This window comes from Pyxicephalus adspersus, chromosome 6 (genome assembly GCF_032062135.1).
Source record: "Pyxicephalus adspersus chromosome 6, UCB_Pads_2.0, whole genome shotgun sequence".
Classification (NCBI taxonomy): domain Eukaryota; kingdom Metazoa; phylum Chordata; class Amphibia; order Anura; family Pyxicephalidae; genus Pyxicephalus; species Pyxicephalus adspersus.
Window position 1 is genome coordinate 99805996 of NC_092863.1, and position 16157 is coordinate 99822152.

General features: G+C 40.2%; 1 protein-coding gene across 1 annotated transcript in view; it reads left to right on the top strand.

The window, feature by feature from the left end:
- Nucleotides 1-14111, top strand: part of ST8SIA5 (ST8 alpha-N-acetyl-neuraminide alpha-2,8-sialyltransferase 5) — a 54194-nt gene extending 40083 nt beyond the window's left edge. Inside the window, exons 4-8 of the mRNA XM_072413497.1 lie at nucleotides 379-465; nucleotides 1292-1436; nucleotides 2764-2876; nucleotides 4761-4853; nucleotides 5375-14111. Coding sequence (XP_072269598.1) covers nucleotides 379-465; nucleotides 1292-1436; nucleotides 2764-2876; nucleotides 4761-4853; nucleotides 5375-5669 — 733 coding nt within the window. The 3' untranslated portion in view covers nucleotides 5670-14111. The remainder of the gene's footprint in view (nucleotides 1-378; nucleotides 466-1291; nucleotides 1437-2763; nucleotides 2877-4760; nucleotides 4854-5374) is intronic.
- The last annotated feature ends 2046 nt before the right edge of the window (nucleotides 14112-16157 follow it).

Consider the following 16157-nt stretch of genomic DNA (forward strand, 5'->3'; position numbering starts at 1 on the left):
TGAGGATTATGCAGGACAATCTAAAAAAACACCCCTAGGAGGTCTTAAAGGGACAAGCCATGCAAAAGTAATATTTTGGGTATAGGTAAAGTCTGTGTGGCCAGCAAATCTCCGCTGTCACTTTTACAGTAACAGACTGATCTTTGTTTATCAGAGGTGCATAGAACTCTTGATGAAGACATTGTGTGCTGTCACAGACAGCATAGTTTTGGTAATTACATTTGCAGGGACACTTTTCCAGTGTGGTTTGACAACACCATTGGACAAATTGCATGAGGTGGCAAAGAATGCTGCCATTTTGACAGCAGTCCTTACTAAAATTATCATAGGATATCTTCTTGCTTTGCTGACACTATATGGATGTTCTGCTTACCGCAGGGTGAAAGAGACAGAGCTGTTTGAAAGATGGAAGAGCCTTCAGATCTGCAAATGGGAGATGAACGTGACTGAAGCCAATAGTTTCAAGTAAGTTTGGTATGGTCCAGCCATCAGGATTACTTGGAAAATCTCAGTTTATGTAGGGGGTCAGTCACTTGCCTGTGGACATAAAAAAAGGACAGACGTACAGCATGTATAACACTAACAGTGCCACCATGAATCATTGTGGGCCTTCTTGTTCAAGGTTAGGTGCATAGGTTTTGCAAAAGGGGGCTCAGGAATTGAAGTGCAAAATGCATATTGATATGCATTATGATATGAGGCGCATATGCAGCTTTTTGGTCCTCAAATGTGTTGTCTGTATTAGTTTTCTTTTTTCAGCTAGGAACCTTTTTTTAGCAACTTCAGAAAAATAGATGATGATGCTGCCAGAAATGCACCTTGTCACTTCCCATGAGCTGCACTGAAAACACATACACACACACACACACACACACACACACACATATATATATATATATGTCTTTATTATATCTTTTTCTGTAAACAATATATACCCTGAAATCCCACCTTACCCCTAATCAGGTAATCATTGTTCTGGGATAGGGGACAGGTAGGGTGCAGGCTGACCTGAGACAGGTAGGATGCCACTGACAAGATCACCTAATAAAAACAAAAAAAAAAAAAGAAAACTTGAACAAAATAAGAAAATTGATTACTGTATTATAATGAGATTTCTAGTACATTTATGGGAAAAACCAACACAAGCACCATCCTTTCACTGTGCAAAGGATTCAATTGTGAATTTAATACAATGACCATTTATGTGCTTGAAATATAAGGACATGTAACACTTACTGCAATTTTGTATTTTGAGAGATGTAACATGCACTTGTTCTGCTCTTTGCTCTAGAAATGCACTTTCCAGATGTTGCAATGCACCGTCTTTCCTTTTCACCACCCAGAAGAACACACCACTTGGGACAAAACTCCGATATGAAGTTGACACCAGTGGTATATTCCAAATTAGCCCTGAAATCTTCAATATATTCCCCAAGGTATTTAAGAATATCTTCAGTGTCAGACTGCAATGTAATGTTTATTCTCTGTATGTTATCTGTCTCTTTTTTTTTTCTGTCTCTGTTTTCATTGACCAACTAAAGAAGAACTTCTGGAAAGCATTTGTTTGTCTTGGAAAACATTAAAAAGGATCAGAATCTCTGTCAAGGCCTAATTGTTGTCTCTGTACAGTACACATTGGGAGAGTAGGGAAGGGAGGCATATGTTTTGCAACTAGTATTAAATATCAAGTACATATACACAGATGCAGTACAGTTATATACATCACAATCTAGGCTGTAAAAGTAGAAAACTATGCAGGAACTGTTCAGGCTCATTAAGTAACATACAAGACATCAGATCCTTTAAGGTCTATCCAGCAAGCCCAAATGTAATAAATGGTATCATATTTTAATTCATATTTTATCAATTCTTCCATAAGATGTACCTAATCTGTTTTTGACCCATCATTCCTCAATGGTAGAGGGGTTGGTTGATCTACAGTGCCTTAGGCTACGTAAACACGTGCAATAATTGTCATTGGAAGGGATCTTTCACGAAGGACTGTACGTGATGTACTTACAGGGGAGGGGGAGAACAAAGGAGTGGAACCCCGCTGTTCTCTCTCCCCTCACTTGCATTACGATTGTTCTTCGTCCATCGACGGCATTTTGCAACACTGATATTTTAGTATGTGCTAAGAAAGTTGCTGTGGCATGGAACAGATAGGACCATGATTTGTTGTGTTTGCCAGGAACAAATAATAATGCTTGTAAACGTAAATCGCAGGAACTGAAATTTTTGGTAGCATAACATACATTATATAGCCAAAAGCTTAACTCCTGGCCATTCTGTTCCAGAACCATAAGCATTTAAATTGACCCCTTTTACGCGGTAACAGCCTCCATACTTTTGGGTGGGTTTTCAGTAGATTTTGGTGTGTTAGTTTGGGGAATTGTGCTCATTAAGCTAAAAGAACATTTGTGAGGTTAGGTACTGATTTTGGATGAGAAGACCTGGCTTGAAATTAGCAATCCAGAACCCAAAGATGTTTAGTAGGGTTGTGGTCAAATCATCCTCCACTTCAAAATAGTCCAACCATGTCTTCTAGAAGCTGGCTTTGCGCATAATTAAGCTCGAACAGAAATTAGAAGTTCACAACTATCTAACTTTGAACATTCCATGTCTTATTATGTTGTAACAATACTAGTACTCTTTACTCCTTTGTATTATGTATTTGTTTTAGAACATTGATCTCTTATGATCTACACTGAACAGAAATATTTTTCTGTGTTACCTTAATCCATTGACGCTTTTATCCCACAGGAAATGCCTTATTCTCGCTCCCAGTTTAAGAAGTGTGCTGTGGTGGGCAACGGAGGAATATTGAAAAAAAGCAGATGTGGAAAAGAAATAGACAACGCAGATTTTGTCTTCAGGTAACAATAAAAAAAATTATATTAACAATTTTTAATCTTTATCTGGCTTCTAGAATGTAATTGGTTGTAGTTCAGTGGTTCACAAACCAACGCCTACTTAATGTAGAACCTTCTGTTTGCATGTCAGTGTTGCAGCATTCGAAGTGACACCGGGTGCAGGGTGCTAGAAAATAGAGCATTTCATCTCCCATTATTGGGCCTGATTTATTAAAGCTCTCTAGGGCTGGAGAGGATACACTTTCATCAGATAAGCCGGGTGATCCAGCAAACCTGGAACGGATTTCCTAAAAGTCATTGGCTATTTGTTAGCAAACGTTTTCAATCCTGGACCAGATCCATTCCAGGTTTGCTGGATCACTCAGCTTCACTGATGAAAGTGTATCCTCTCCAGAGCTTTAATAAATCAGGCACAATGTACTTTAGCAGGCACCTTAGTGTGGTGTGACGTCCTGTTCAATGGTGCCTGCATGGTTTCTGTTGTAATGTAATCTGGCAGACCAGAGGCACCAGATATGAATCCAACACAAAGGGAAGTGACATACAACACTAATGCTTGGGGTGGGGGAGACTGACATTGACTACAAGGATATGACAGTATTTCTCCCACTGGCATCAACAAAAGGTCTTTATCATTCCAAATTACACCATCCATGGGGCAATATTTCTCCCGGTGACATCAATGATTGGGTACAATTCCTCCAATTGCACCAATAGTAGAGCACTATTCCTCCCACTGACTCCAACCATTGGGCACTATCCCTTCCTTATTTGACAACCAATGCCAGAGCATCGTTTAACTTCTACTTCTAACCAACCACCAACATTGGGACATTTTATTTTAATCCCCCTTGACCCTGGGACATTTTTTACTACCCCTGACTGCAGTCTGGCCGCCCCAACAGTCTCTAAGACTGCAAACTTTGTCATTTTTGAAGACCCTAAGACCAGTCTTACTTCATTAACACTACTAACTTTGCTGTTCCAACTTTTGTATAGTACTTTCGTTGCACTTTTACTGAAGTATTTATACTTTTCAATGTTTTTTAGATATAAAAGAAGTCAATGTTATGTAAAAAAAATAACAAAATTTCACCTTTGTGCCAGTGATATAAATTGTTGGTTTTGTTTATAATATGCAATTATATGTGTACAAGGGGCAGCCATATGTGCTCATTACACATCAAGACTATGTTTCCTGCTTTTCTGTGCTACACATAAGTTGGATCTTACTATGTCTTCTCACAATGCAAGCCTTTAGGCCAGACGTCAGTTTAACAGCTTAACTGTTGGGCAAAGAGGTTGAGTGTAAAGGCTAATCATGTCTTGCTGTAGTAGCCAATATGCAATTGTAGAGCACTAGCCTTCCCTGAATGCAACCATTGGGCACTAACCCATCCCTATTTGACAACCAATGCCAGAGCATTGTTCAATTTCTATTTCTAACCAACCACCAACACTAAGGTATTTTATTTTAATTCCCACCGACCCTGGGACATTTTTTACTACCGTTGACTGCAGTCTGGGCATCCAACAGTGGCCACCCATATATATACACACACTCAAGGGGCAACCACATTTAGCAATTACACAAACTTTGCTTCCTGCTTTTCAATTCTACAAATCAGTTGAGTCTTACTGCGTCTTCTTACAAAGCAAGCCTGTGAGCCTGCTTAACCTTTAAGTTTGCTGTAGCAGCTAATGTCCAATATATATATATATATATTTATTTATCTATATATTTATATATAATTTCTGTTCAAATAATATAATCACCTATGTGAAAAACATGTCCACTGAATACTAAATGACTACTCCGATTATCAATAGCCTGAAATTACACTTTACTTTCTCATTAACATTGTTTTTTTATTTTCATAATTTAAGGTGCAATTTACCCCCCATCTCTGAAAAATATGTGGCAGATGTCGGTATGAAGACAGATGTGGTGACAATCAATCCAAGCATTATAACAGAGAGGTCAGACATTTTCACTACATGTATAAAACCATTACTTGAGGGTGTGGAGATTTAATGTCAAAAACTTCATACTGTGTAAAATATGAAAAAAATGCCCCCACTGTGCTGTGTAACTTTAGAGGTTACATAAGTGGATAGAAATATGTGACATACTGCATTTCTAAAACTAATTTCAGAATCCAAGAAGTATTTCTGTATCTGTGAACCCCCTTGGTGTGACTTGACTGACCCTGATTTTGCTTGACCAGTTCATCTTTTCCATTATATGGATTTTCCAATCTTTCAAAAAAAAAAAAAACTCAATTATGTTGTATTTTAAACTGTATAAATATTACTTTCAGTTATCCATTCATGTAAAATCAAGTTTCTGATTGTCCCCTTAGACCCCAGCATTGTCACATTGGGAGGTTTCATTCGCCCCCGAGAAGAAGCTTGGCCTTGTGGCTATAACATGTTATCAGCAGACGCTGACATTATCATGAATGAGCAAAGCTCATTAGGACTGACTTTTTGTGTTCCAGGTTTCAGAAGCTTGAAAAATGGAGAAAACCTTTCTACGATGTGCTACAGGGTTATGAAAATGCCTCCCTCCTCCTCCCTGCCTTTTACAACACCCGTAACACGGATGTGTCCATCCGAGTCAAGTATGTCCTGGATGATTTTGAGTCCCAGCAGTCGGTCTACTATTTCCACCCCCAGTATCTCATCAACGTCTCCCGTTTCTGGCTCATCCAAGGCGTGCGTGCGAAACGCATCAGCAGTGGCCTGATTCTGGTGACCGCTGCTATGGAGCTGTGTGACGAGGTCCACCTCTAAGGATTTTGGGGTTTCCCTATGAACCCATCAGGGGTCTTTATTACTCACCACTATTATGACAACGTGAAGCCTCGACCAGGCTTCCATGCCATGCCTTCAGAAATCTTTAACTTCATCCATATGCACAGTAAGGGCATCCTGCGCGTACACACGGGCATGTGCAGCTAGAAGGATGTACTCCACACATGCCATGGATGTGCAGCTTGTGGATGTGAAATTATGCAATAATTGATTTGAGCAAACATTATAGGATAAGGCCTCCAGGCGGTCTGGCACTCGCCAGGGCTGCTACCTAAGACTTGCTTTGGTGTTAAAAAATATTGGGAAAGCCAAACAGAAAATAACGCATCGTCATCAGCACTGGTTGGACAGCTACAAAACGACAAAGCACATAATACAACATAGCACACACTGTATGTACCAGCATCTGCCATAAGAGCTTTTAAGATACCATGTCAGGATAGGAATGAGAAGGACAACAATGAAGTACAATTCCAAAACCACCATTTTATGTTTGTCATCCAACTTTTGGATTTTCTGCATTTTTAGTAAATTTGATGGAATAAGGAAAAGTGAAATGACAAATAGATTTTTATACACTCTATAGCAAAAAGTTTTTGGACAACTGATCATGAGTTTGTTAAACACCCCATTCCAAAACTATAACTATTAATCTAGCCCCGTATTCCCATCTGCAGCTATAAGATCCTTCACTCTTCTGAGAAGGTTTTTTATGAAATTTTGAAGTGTTTCTGTGGGTATTTGTACCCGCTCAGTCAAGAAAATTTGGGTAATTAGGATACTGTTGTTGGGTCAGACGACCCGGCTCGCAATTGTTGTTCCTTTCTAAACCAAAGGTGTTCAGTAGGGTTGAGGTCAGGGTCCTGTACAGGCCACTCATGTTCCTCCAAACCAAAACCATGTCTTTATGTAGTTGGCTTAGTGCACCATTATGCTGGAATGGCCTTACCCAAACTGCACAATCAGTCTGTACACCATTGTATGTTGTAGCATTAACATTGCCTTTCAATAGAAACACTTAAACTCAAAAATTTGGAAAGGTGTCCACAAAAGTTTGGCTATGTATCTCTCTTGTTTATCACACACCTTGTTTGTAGCCAAGAAGCTGCACGGCATTCTGTTCATTATGTTTAATTTGGAATTTACAAAGGTTTTCCAAATGGAAATGGTTGGTGCAGGGCTTTTATATGTCTGTGCTGTTTCTTGGGTTAAAGGGTCAGTTCATCTAAAACTGATAATTCAATGTTTGGTGAATTCCGGGGACTTAACCTCCTGATGGTTTGTTATATCTTTTTGAAACTTGTGTGATCTCTATACACTTGATGTGGCCATTATGAGGAACTTCCAACATCTCTGCGGGATATTTTTTCACAGAGCAGTGGTCACCAACCTTTTCAGGCCACTAAATGCACGGGCTCTGGACTGCCCATGAGTGGGGAGCCGTTTTCACTCAAAGGGGAAGAAGCTTCCCCTGGAGTGAGGTCATAATGCCAGAACCTGTCCCTGCTTGAGAGGGTAGAGTGGGCAGGTTGTGTCCAGAGACCCTGAGCCTACAATCTGTATGGAAGACATGGTCTGCGGCCCTGGCCAGTGCACCCTCCCATTGGGGTCTGGCGTAGGAGCGCACCAGAGCCATGGACCACCAAAATTTTCTTCTGGTTGGTGACCGCTCTTACAGAGAATCCAAGAGAAGGGTTAAGAACATTCAAAACTTTTAGTAGTAGAGTTGGGTTTGATGACACCGAATCACATTTTTGGAGTTTCCAAGACCTTGGTGCCCAGTCGGTGGCCCTTAGTGCTTGTTGGCCCTCATACCCCAATAGTCAGCACTGGGAGTTTAATCAGTGACATATAAAAGGTCTGTTATGGTGGTGATCCCTAGCAGTCTCAGTAACAAGTGCCCTGTCTTTGACACTCTACTGCAGCATATCTCTAGTCACCATATCTACAGTCCTTGACCATCTTCTGAATGATGTCCACAGCCTCTGACAGTCTTCTGTAGCATTATATACTGACTGTCTGCTGGTCATCCAAGGATGTGTGGTCATAGTAAGGTGCCATAGCTGAGGCTTCCTATACTTTGTTAAATAACCACCACTTTTCTAGGACCTATAAGAAGCTAAAAGCTGTCTCATGCCACCATAGCTAAAATATCACTCAGGGTGGACTGACCCTTTAAGTTAGGCTCCCTCCAGATGGAAACCACAGGACACAACTATGCATCAATGCAGGGTGTTTTTAATAACGCATGCTGCAATTTGACCACAATAACACATGCTCTTTTCCATGTGTTTTCAAAATGCATGAGAAAACCGCTAAAATATGTTGTAAAAATGGTGCAAGTACCAAGACTTGCACTTAAAGAAAACTTTAATATGTTTTACGTTTTTTTTTAGATACACGTGATCTGATCATTACTGTAAATATTCTTATCATGTGTGTTAATGTGTTAAAACCTTGTTGTGTGTAATTGTATATGTACATGGGAACAGCCATATTCTATATGCCATCAAAGGGAGTATTTATAGACCATAATACAGTAAAGGGAAATATGATACACCAAGCATGTCAACAACGTGAACAATCCATCAGAAAAAAAGCATTGCAATACTAACTACAGTCACTTTTTAAACTGCATGCTGAGCAAGTGCACAAAATTGGCATTGGGTGCCCAGGTAACAAATTGAAAGTGCAAATCCACCATTCCCCTCCCCTCCCTGGCCATAGACAACTCTGGCTTATTGCCCCGTAGTGATGCTTTGAACTTACCAAAACAAAATATGCTTTTGAAATGATTTACAAGCTATTTCCTTGGCCGTCCTGCATGGGGTGAAATTTTGCTACAATTATCAGCAAGGAAAAAAGCCCTAAATGGTGGAAATCACATCTCTGCCATTTCATTACGTGCAGATAGTAAATCTGTGTATTGGGGTATTGTATTGGTAATTTAGAAAACCCCACTGGCACAACATTTTGGTTGTGTTTGGGGTTAATATAAACCTGTGAGTGCAATAAACATATGAATTTGCTATTTTCTTTGTACAGCTGGCTCATTTCTAGTTTCCTTTAGTGCATCAAAGAAACCAATAGGGGTACAAAGATAAAGTTGTGAGCGATCACCCACCTTCACTGGTGGAAGTGTATCCTCTCCAGCCTTGGAGAGCTTTAAAAAAATCAGAGCCATTGAGTGAACTAGTGAACTACTCTTTAAATTGCAATATAGAAACCCGCCAAAATAGTTTTCAAATTAGTGACTGGCTCTGGTCTAGCCCCTGTTGCTTGAGGTGTCTCCTTATTGCTTAGAAAGTTTTCCAATCAAAGACCAGCTGGGAAGTGCAGGGGTGGGCCAAAGCTGGTAATCATAGTTTTTGGTTACTATTTGCATATCATTTGTGCCCTACAGGGATAAGACAGAGAAACGTTGAAACATTTCCACATGTTTGTTATGAGCCTAAAAAAGTTCACAACAATATTAAATTGCAATGAGCCTTTGGTGCCTACAAGTACATGTTAATCTTCAGATCAAGTTTCCCTGTGGAGTCACTTGGATCTTTGGGACTGGACTGAATGAGGAGTCTTTTGCAAGAGTTGGTTTTAAACCCAACCCTCTTGTAGTGCTAAACCCTGCCCCTGAGGATCAAGAGAGACTTTTTTGTCTTGGTCTCATGCTGATCCCATTGATTTTAAATCTTCATTGAATGGTACAAGTATATATTAGGTAAATCAGAGCAAATTCAAAACTTCTTGCCCTCCAGGTCAATGACACAAATTATTCAGAGCAATTGGTAAAGGAATTTTGGTATCTGCATATTTTCTTCATTGGTATGTCAAGACTTGGTGCTATCATGTTTTTTTTTAGAAATACCCACTAGGTATTTCACTAGGTCTCAAAATATAAAGGAAAATATTTTGATGCATTTTGATGAGGTTGTAAGTGAGGGAAAATATAAACAGATTAAACTTCACTGGGCAGACCCCAAACTTAGGTAATAAGCTAATAATGTCTATGAGGATAAAATGCATCCAGTTGACCACAGAAATAGCTGCAGTAATCAGAAGTTAATTGGTGATTTTTCAGCATTATGTGACTAAAGATCTGCGTAGGCTGGGCCTTGTTGGGACTGAAATCCGATTGGCTGTTCAGGCTTACTGCACTTTGCACACAGTGACTGGGCTTTACTCATGCTATATATGGTGTAACAAGGGGGATCTTTCAAGAAGCACTGTGTCTTACTTCACAAACTAAAGCCAAGCTTTGTTTCTGTAATTGCTCTTTTTTGTATGGACTGTATTTTTCTTTAGCAGACTATATTGCCAGAGGTTTATTTTTGTATTTAAACATTATTGTTTCTTTGGTTCTGGTTCTATTGGAGATGAGGGAGTGAGTCCATTCAGGCAAAAAAACCTTTTCAATTCTGTCAGACTAGTGGTGAGAAAAAATATAAAATGTTAATGTAATTTTTTGGAATATAAAAAAAAACAATGCCATTTACTAATACATGCATGACAGCATCACAGACTCTGAAATGGTGTTTTACTAAAGCTGTGCAATGCAAATAGGCTGAAACAACTGTCCAGGTCCAGAATGACATTATGGTGTATGATAGTGAAGAAACTAATTTGCAGCTCTTTATGAATACTGAGGGATTGGCCCACCGACAAGGAGCTGTGCAATCACACAAGTCACTAAAGATGCTTATTGAGATGAAAAAAATTGACTTTTGTATGTAAATAGCACTGATCTGTAATTGAGCCAATCACTGGAGCTTCATAGATTGATTGGTCTATTTTCAAGTCAGTGCTATTTGCATACAAAAACATTTTTTGCATCTCATTAACAATCTTTACAAGTCACAGCCCCAAAACAAACAGGCAAGGAAGCCGAAGTTTACAGTTCCTTCTAATCTTGTTCCAGATCACCAAAGTTTAGGAAGACACTCGAGCTGCAATCACACATAAAAAGTCATCACCTAATTTACTGACCCTGATTTTTTAAAGCCTTCCAAGACTGGAGAAGATACACTTTCATCCTGAAGCTGGGTAATCCAGCAAACCTGAAATGGATCTGCTCAAGAATTGAAAAGATTTGCTAACAAATTACTTTTAGGAAATCCATTCCAGGTGTGCTGGATCACCCAGCCTTACTGATGAAAGTGTATCCTCTCCAGCCTTGGAAAGCTTTAAAAAATCAAGGCCATTGTGTCAACTCATGCTCATGTCATTGCTTTCATTCGTGGTAGTTCACATTTCTGCGATGCAGCAAACCCAACCAAAATGTGTTTTGCTGTATTGAACTGTATTTTGTGGAATTAATTCAGATAGAGTAAGGGGGAGTTTTTGCTGCCTGCTGGGGAAAATGTCCTACACTTCCCATCCTGGAGATGCAACAAGAGGAGTAAGAAGTTTTAGCTGGGATGTCACAGATTTCAGGTGGTCTCGATAAAAGATTCACCTCACCTGTTGCTCAAAAACTCTAAATTTTTTAATTTCTCCTATTCTGTATGTTAGTGGTAATGGTCACCATGACCAATAGAGAGGGAAAAGGGTTAGTTCAGACAGGAAGTGAGGTTACAATACTGATATGTAGCATCTCACTTGCAGTCACCCATTGGGAATGAATAGGGTGAGTGATTCAGTAACTTTGCTGCCACCTGTGGAAAAAGTTCAAGTACTTTTGCATTAAGAACCAGCTCAGTGAATGGGGCAGCAACTTGGCTGGTAAGCTGGTATGAACAAACCCATATTCTTTCACAAAGACAGCAATTAAAACTTGACCAATTGTTATTAGGAACATGCTCTTACATTCACTTTATGTACCCAATGTGTCTTGAGATCAGTTCCTGCAGAACAGGAAAGGGCAAGATCCAAGCCAATAAGATTTTACAACAGTGCATGGCACTTTTCATTTTCCACTTAGTATTTCCCAGGAAAAGTAGAGATAACAGAATAATGATCCCAACAGTGTGCTATTTCTTGGGGGACCTAGACTAAGCTGTATCACTCAGCTGCTATGTAGTCTGCTCAGTGATCTCAGAGATGGAAAAGCCAAGCTGCAGATCCTGGCAAAGCCTTGGCTTAAACTAATTTAAACTGCCAATCCTCAGTCCAGTGTGAATGCCTTCACTGACCATTGAATTACAGTTGTATAGCAGTTTGTGAGATCTAGCCACACAGTCGGGAAGCAGTTATTAGTTAATATGATTCAGAGATAGGGTAGGGCACCCCCTCCACCTTTTCCAGAGTCCCAATTTTTAGGCGTGTACACAGGTGCAATAATTGTGGTTGGAAAGGATCTTTCATGATCTTTTCCAACTACAAAAGACTGAACGATGCATGAACGAGAGCTGTACATACAGCGGCGTTCTGCTTTATGGAGAGGATAGGGGGGAGAATGATGGAGCAGCACCCTGCTGCGCTCTCTTACGATTGTTTGGTGTTTGTGGATCCGCCAGGATAGATCCATGAACGACAAACACTGTACACACACCAGATTCTAATCCGATATCAGCCCTGGGGCGAATATCGTATGAAAATCATGTGATGTGTGTACGTAGACTTAGACTGGCAGGATATGCGGGGATCTGGAATTCTGTATATTTGGAGCCGCCACTTCAGGGCCATGGTCAGCTAGACCAATTACATAGCTGTACATCTGTCCGAGTCTCGTGCAGTCTACATAGTATGTCCAAGCTGCTTTACTGTCACATGCATTACATATGTTACTACTGTGTATGTGTCACTTCTCAGATATCAAAAACATATCTGATTGTTATGCAAACGGTCCTGATTGTTTATTATATCATTTTTTTAAGCTGTAATTTCAGCTGCATAACAAAAAACCACCAATGCTTATGGACCACCTACATATATCCAGTTAGATTTCCAAAAGAAAGTTGTAGCATTTACATAGCTGTCAATACTCTCCATTAATTTTCAGAGTCAGAATGTGTAACTAAAGCCACACAGCAAAATACAGACTTGAAATGCATCCAGGTTTTACCTGGCAAGGGTTTTTTAAAGGTGTTCAATCAGTCTTGTAATTTTTACGCCTGTGCCACACAGCCAGCAATGTGCTTGTTCCCATTCATAGTTTGAAGTGCAGACATATTAAGTTGCAGTAGCGAGTAATGGTATACTAGATTGTAAGCTCTTCGGGGCAGGGTCCTCTCCTCCTGTGTCACTGTCTGTGTTCGTCTGTCATTTGCAACCCCTATTTAATGAACAGTGCTGCTTAATGTGTTGGGGCTATATAAATCCTTTTTAATAATAATAATAATAATAATAATAATAATAATAATAATAATATTAACTTTTCCAAGCAGTGCGGAAGGATATGTAAATCACAAAACTTACTGAACAGATAGAGAGGTCTACCTTTTATTTAAATATTTATTTAAAATGTGTATCTAGAAAAGATCAGATTTAAAGAAAGTGTGTGTTTATGTAACTGTGTTAAAAGTTGGTGAAAAATGAACTCCGCTAAGCCATAAAAGAACCGCACATATGCACGTAAAGTGGTGCTCATGCAACCCTACCCTCCATCCCGGGATGTTTCAGTCGCTGTCATATTCAGAGTGCAGCAAGTACATGATCAAATTATTAGCACAGTGACCTGTACTACATAAAGGTTGTCTCTTGAAACTAATGTGAGTATTCTCATGAAAACCATTTCCTTGTGCAATCCTTTTTTGGTGCTGGTTTGCCTATAGGCAGCTGAAGCAGCCATTTACAAAATAGGATTATGACAACTGAACCATGAGGGTGGCTGTCAAGAGAGTAACAGATGAGAGATCTGCAAGGGTGGGTTCTTCTAAGGGTGGCCATACACCGATTTATTTTTAGAAATAAAATTGGATACCTGATTTGTATGAAAAGTTTTTGTTATTTTTGAATAATTTGGTAAAATACTCCTAGTGTTATATATTGGTTTGTAAACATTATTGGATTTAGTTCATATGATAATACGGTGTACTTAATGGTATATGCTTTACATTGTCTGTTTTGTTACTTTTTTCCTTTCCACTCTGCCAGTTGGTATTGTAACCAGCAGGGAGGGTTCCCATTGGCTTGTATTAGTTTTCATTACCTGTTGGAACGAATAGGTGGAGAGGTGGAGCAGCACTCAATCAGACTGTTCCATAAGTGCAATAAAGCCAGATAAATCAATATCAAGGGGGGATCAACGTTTACCTGTTCGTGCACCTACGACCGGTGTATGGCCACCCTAAAAGGAGACAGAAAAAAATGTTGATGAATTCAGAAAGCATAACAACAAAAACACACAGGTAACTGCACAAGAAGAATTACAAGGTCATAAATCACAGCTAACATTTCTAGTCTTGTCACCTGGTACAATGTAAATCGGTGACACAAGTCACCTGTACCTGATGTCCCCTTAATTCTCACTGTATAGCCTGAGACTAGTGTTGTATTCCTAATTCTGAGATGAGCCTATATTGATGTAAGCCATACAATGCAGACTGTGATCAGGGTAATCCTCTACTGTCACTGTGTTCAGAGGGGACTTGTATGTGTGTTCTATTGGACTAAGAATGAAATAAAATAAAGACATAAATGTCAAATACAAAGTGTGTTTTGGGTTCTTGCAGTTCATTTCTTTTCTTATAAATAGCTTGTTCCTATTCATAGTTTTAAGCGGACCTATCACCAAAATTTTTACTTTACATAAAAGGTCAGACAAAAAGGGTGGAGGCCTTCTCCTTCTGTCTTTATAGCCACGACGGTAAAGACAGAATGGGTGCACAGAGCCTTCTGGGGTATCTACGCCACGCATCCCGGATGGCGCAGAGGGGAAAGAAATGTCGATCTCACGCATGCGCAGTTCAATCTGCCTTTTTTTCCCCCTTTGCAGCAGGCTACCCCCTGATCCCGTGCCTGCGCAGTGTGAGATTGGGTGATATAGCCAGAACAAGGAAGAACATGGCGGCCCCCGGAAGATTCCAGGACAGACATGTCCAGCGTGATTGAGGGATCTGCGGAATTAAAGGTGTGATTTTTTTTTTTTATCCTAAAGGTGGATACAATGGAATAAAAAAATCTGTTATGCTCACCTTTCTGGTGGCCGTATTTCAGCCTTTGTCAGACTTTTCAGCAATTCATCACTTTTGAGAGTTTCGGATGTCTTCATGTCCTTCTGAGTGCTATGCTTCCACCCTACGCTCTCTACATCAGCGGTCGCCAACCAGTGGTCCCATCTGCAATAAAATTTTGGTGGTCCGCGGCTCTGGTCGGTGCGCCAGGAGCGGGACCCAGCTGGGTGGATGCACCCACCAGAGCTGCGGACCATGTCCTTTGTACAGATCTCTATCGCAGGTGAGTGGCGGGTTCTTACATCATGACGTCACTAAAGGGAGCGTTTCTTCTCCTTTAAATCACAATCGGCTGCCCGCACATGCACGGTAAATTTTGTGGTCTGTGGGTCCAAAAAGATTGGCGACCACTGCTCTACATCATTGCTGGATCATGTAAGGATGTTGGTGGTTGAAGATGGAACTGCACAAGGAAAACAGACATCCTCCAAGAGACTGATGGGGGCTGTAGTGCTGTAACAGAGAAGGGTAGGAGATATAGGCCACCAAAGAGAAAAGTACAAAAGTAGGATCTTACCTGGGCTGCTCCCCATGGTTGGCACATTGCCAGCTCCAATTGCTCCACTGGTTCTTAAAGCAGACATAAACTTAACATCTTTACATAAAAGGGTACACAACTTCTATATATAAAGATAAAATTGTATTCATGGAACAAAAATGAAAGAAAGAAAGCCAGGGTATTTGTTGTGGCAATATATTGGGTATGCTATACAATAATATTCCTTAATTTCAGGAATGGAAATATCACAAAAATACAAGTAATTTGCATACAGCACAAATTATTGAGAATGAGATTAACCCAGCTGTGTCTAAAGGCACGGGGGTAATTTATGACTAGGGATGAGCGAACACCTGGAAGTTCGGGTTCGGCTGAACTTCGGCTCAAAGTTCGGGTTCGGGTACCCAAAATTGTAAAGTTTGGTACGGACGCGAACTTTACAGTTCAGGTTCGCTCAACACTACTTATGACCTATTAGCTGGACATAACATCCTTGGTAATGTATGAGAAAAAACAAATTTTGTGCCGATGTGTTTCGCCCTTAACCCCTCTAGCAGTATTCGCGAGTGTGACTCAGGGTGGATTTTACTTGCAAAAATCTGTATTGCCAAGTCACACTCGGGGTAGCTGTCAACTAAAAAAAACCCAGTTACCTTGTTCCATCGCTGTCCCCCGGCCTCCTGGGGACACGTCCTCCTCCGATCTCCAGCCGCAAAGTGCAAAGACGAGATTTATGGGGTTTCCCAGTGACGTCGGTACATGAGTCGCTGCAGGCAGGAAGATCGGAGGGAAATTCAAATACTTTGGTATTGGATTCAATACAAAATATTTGTATTGAGTCCAATACAAAGAAATATT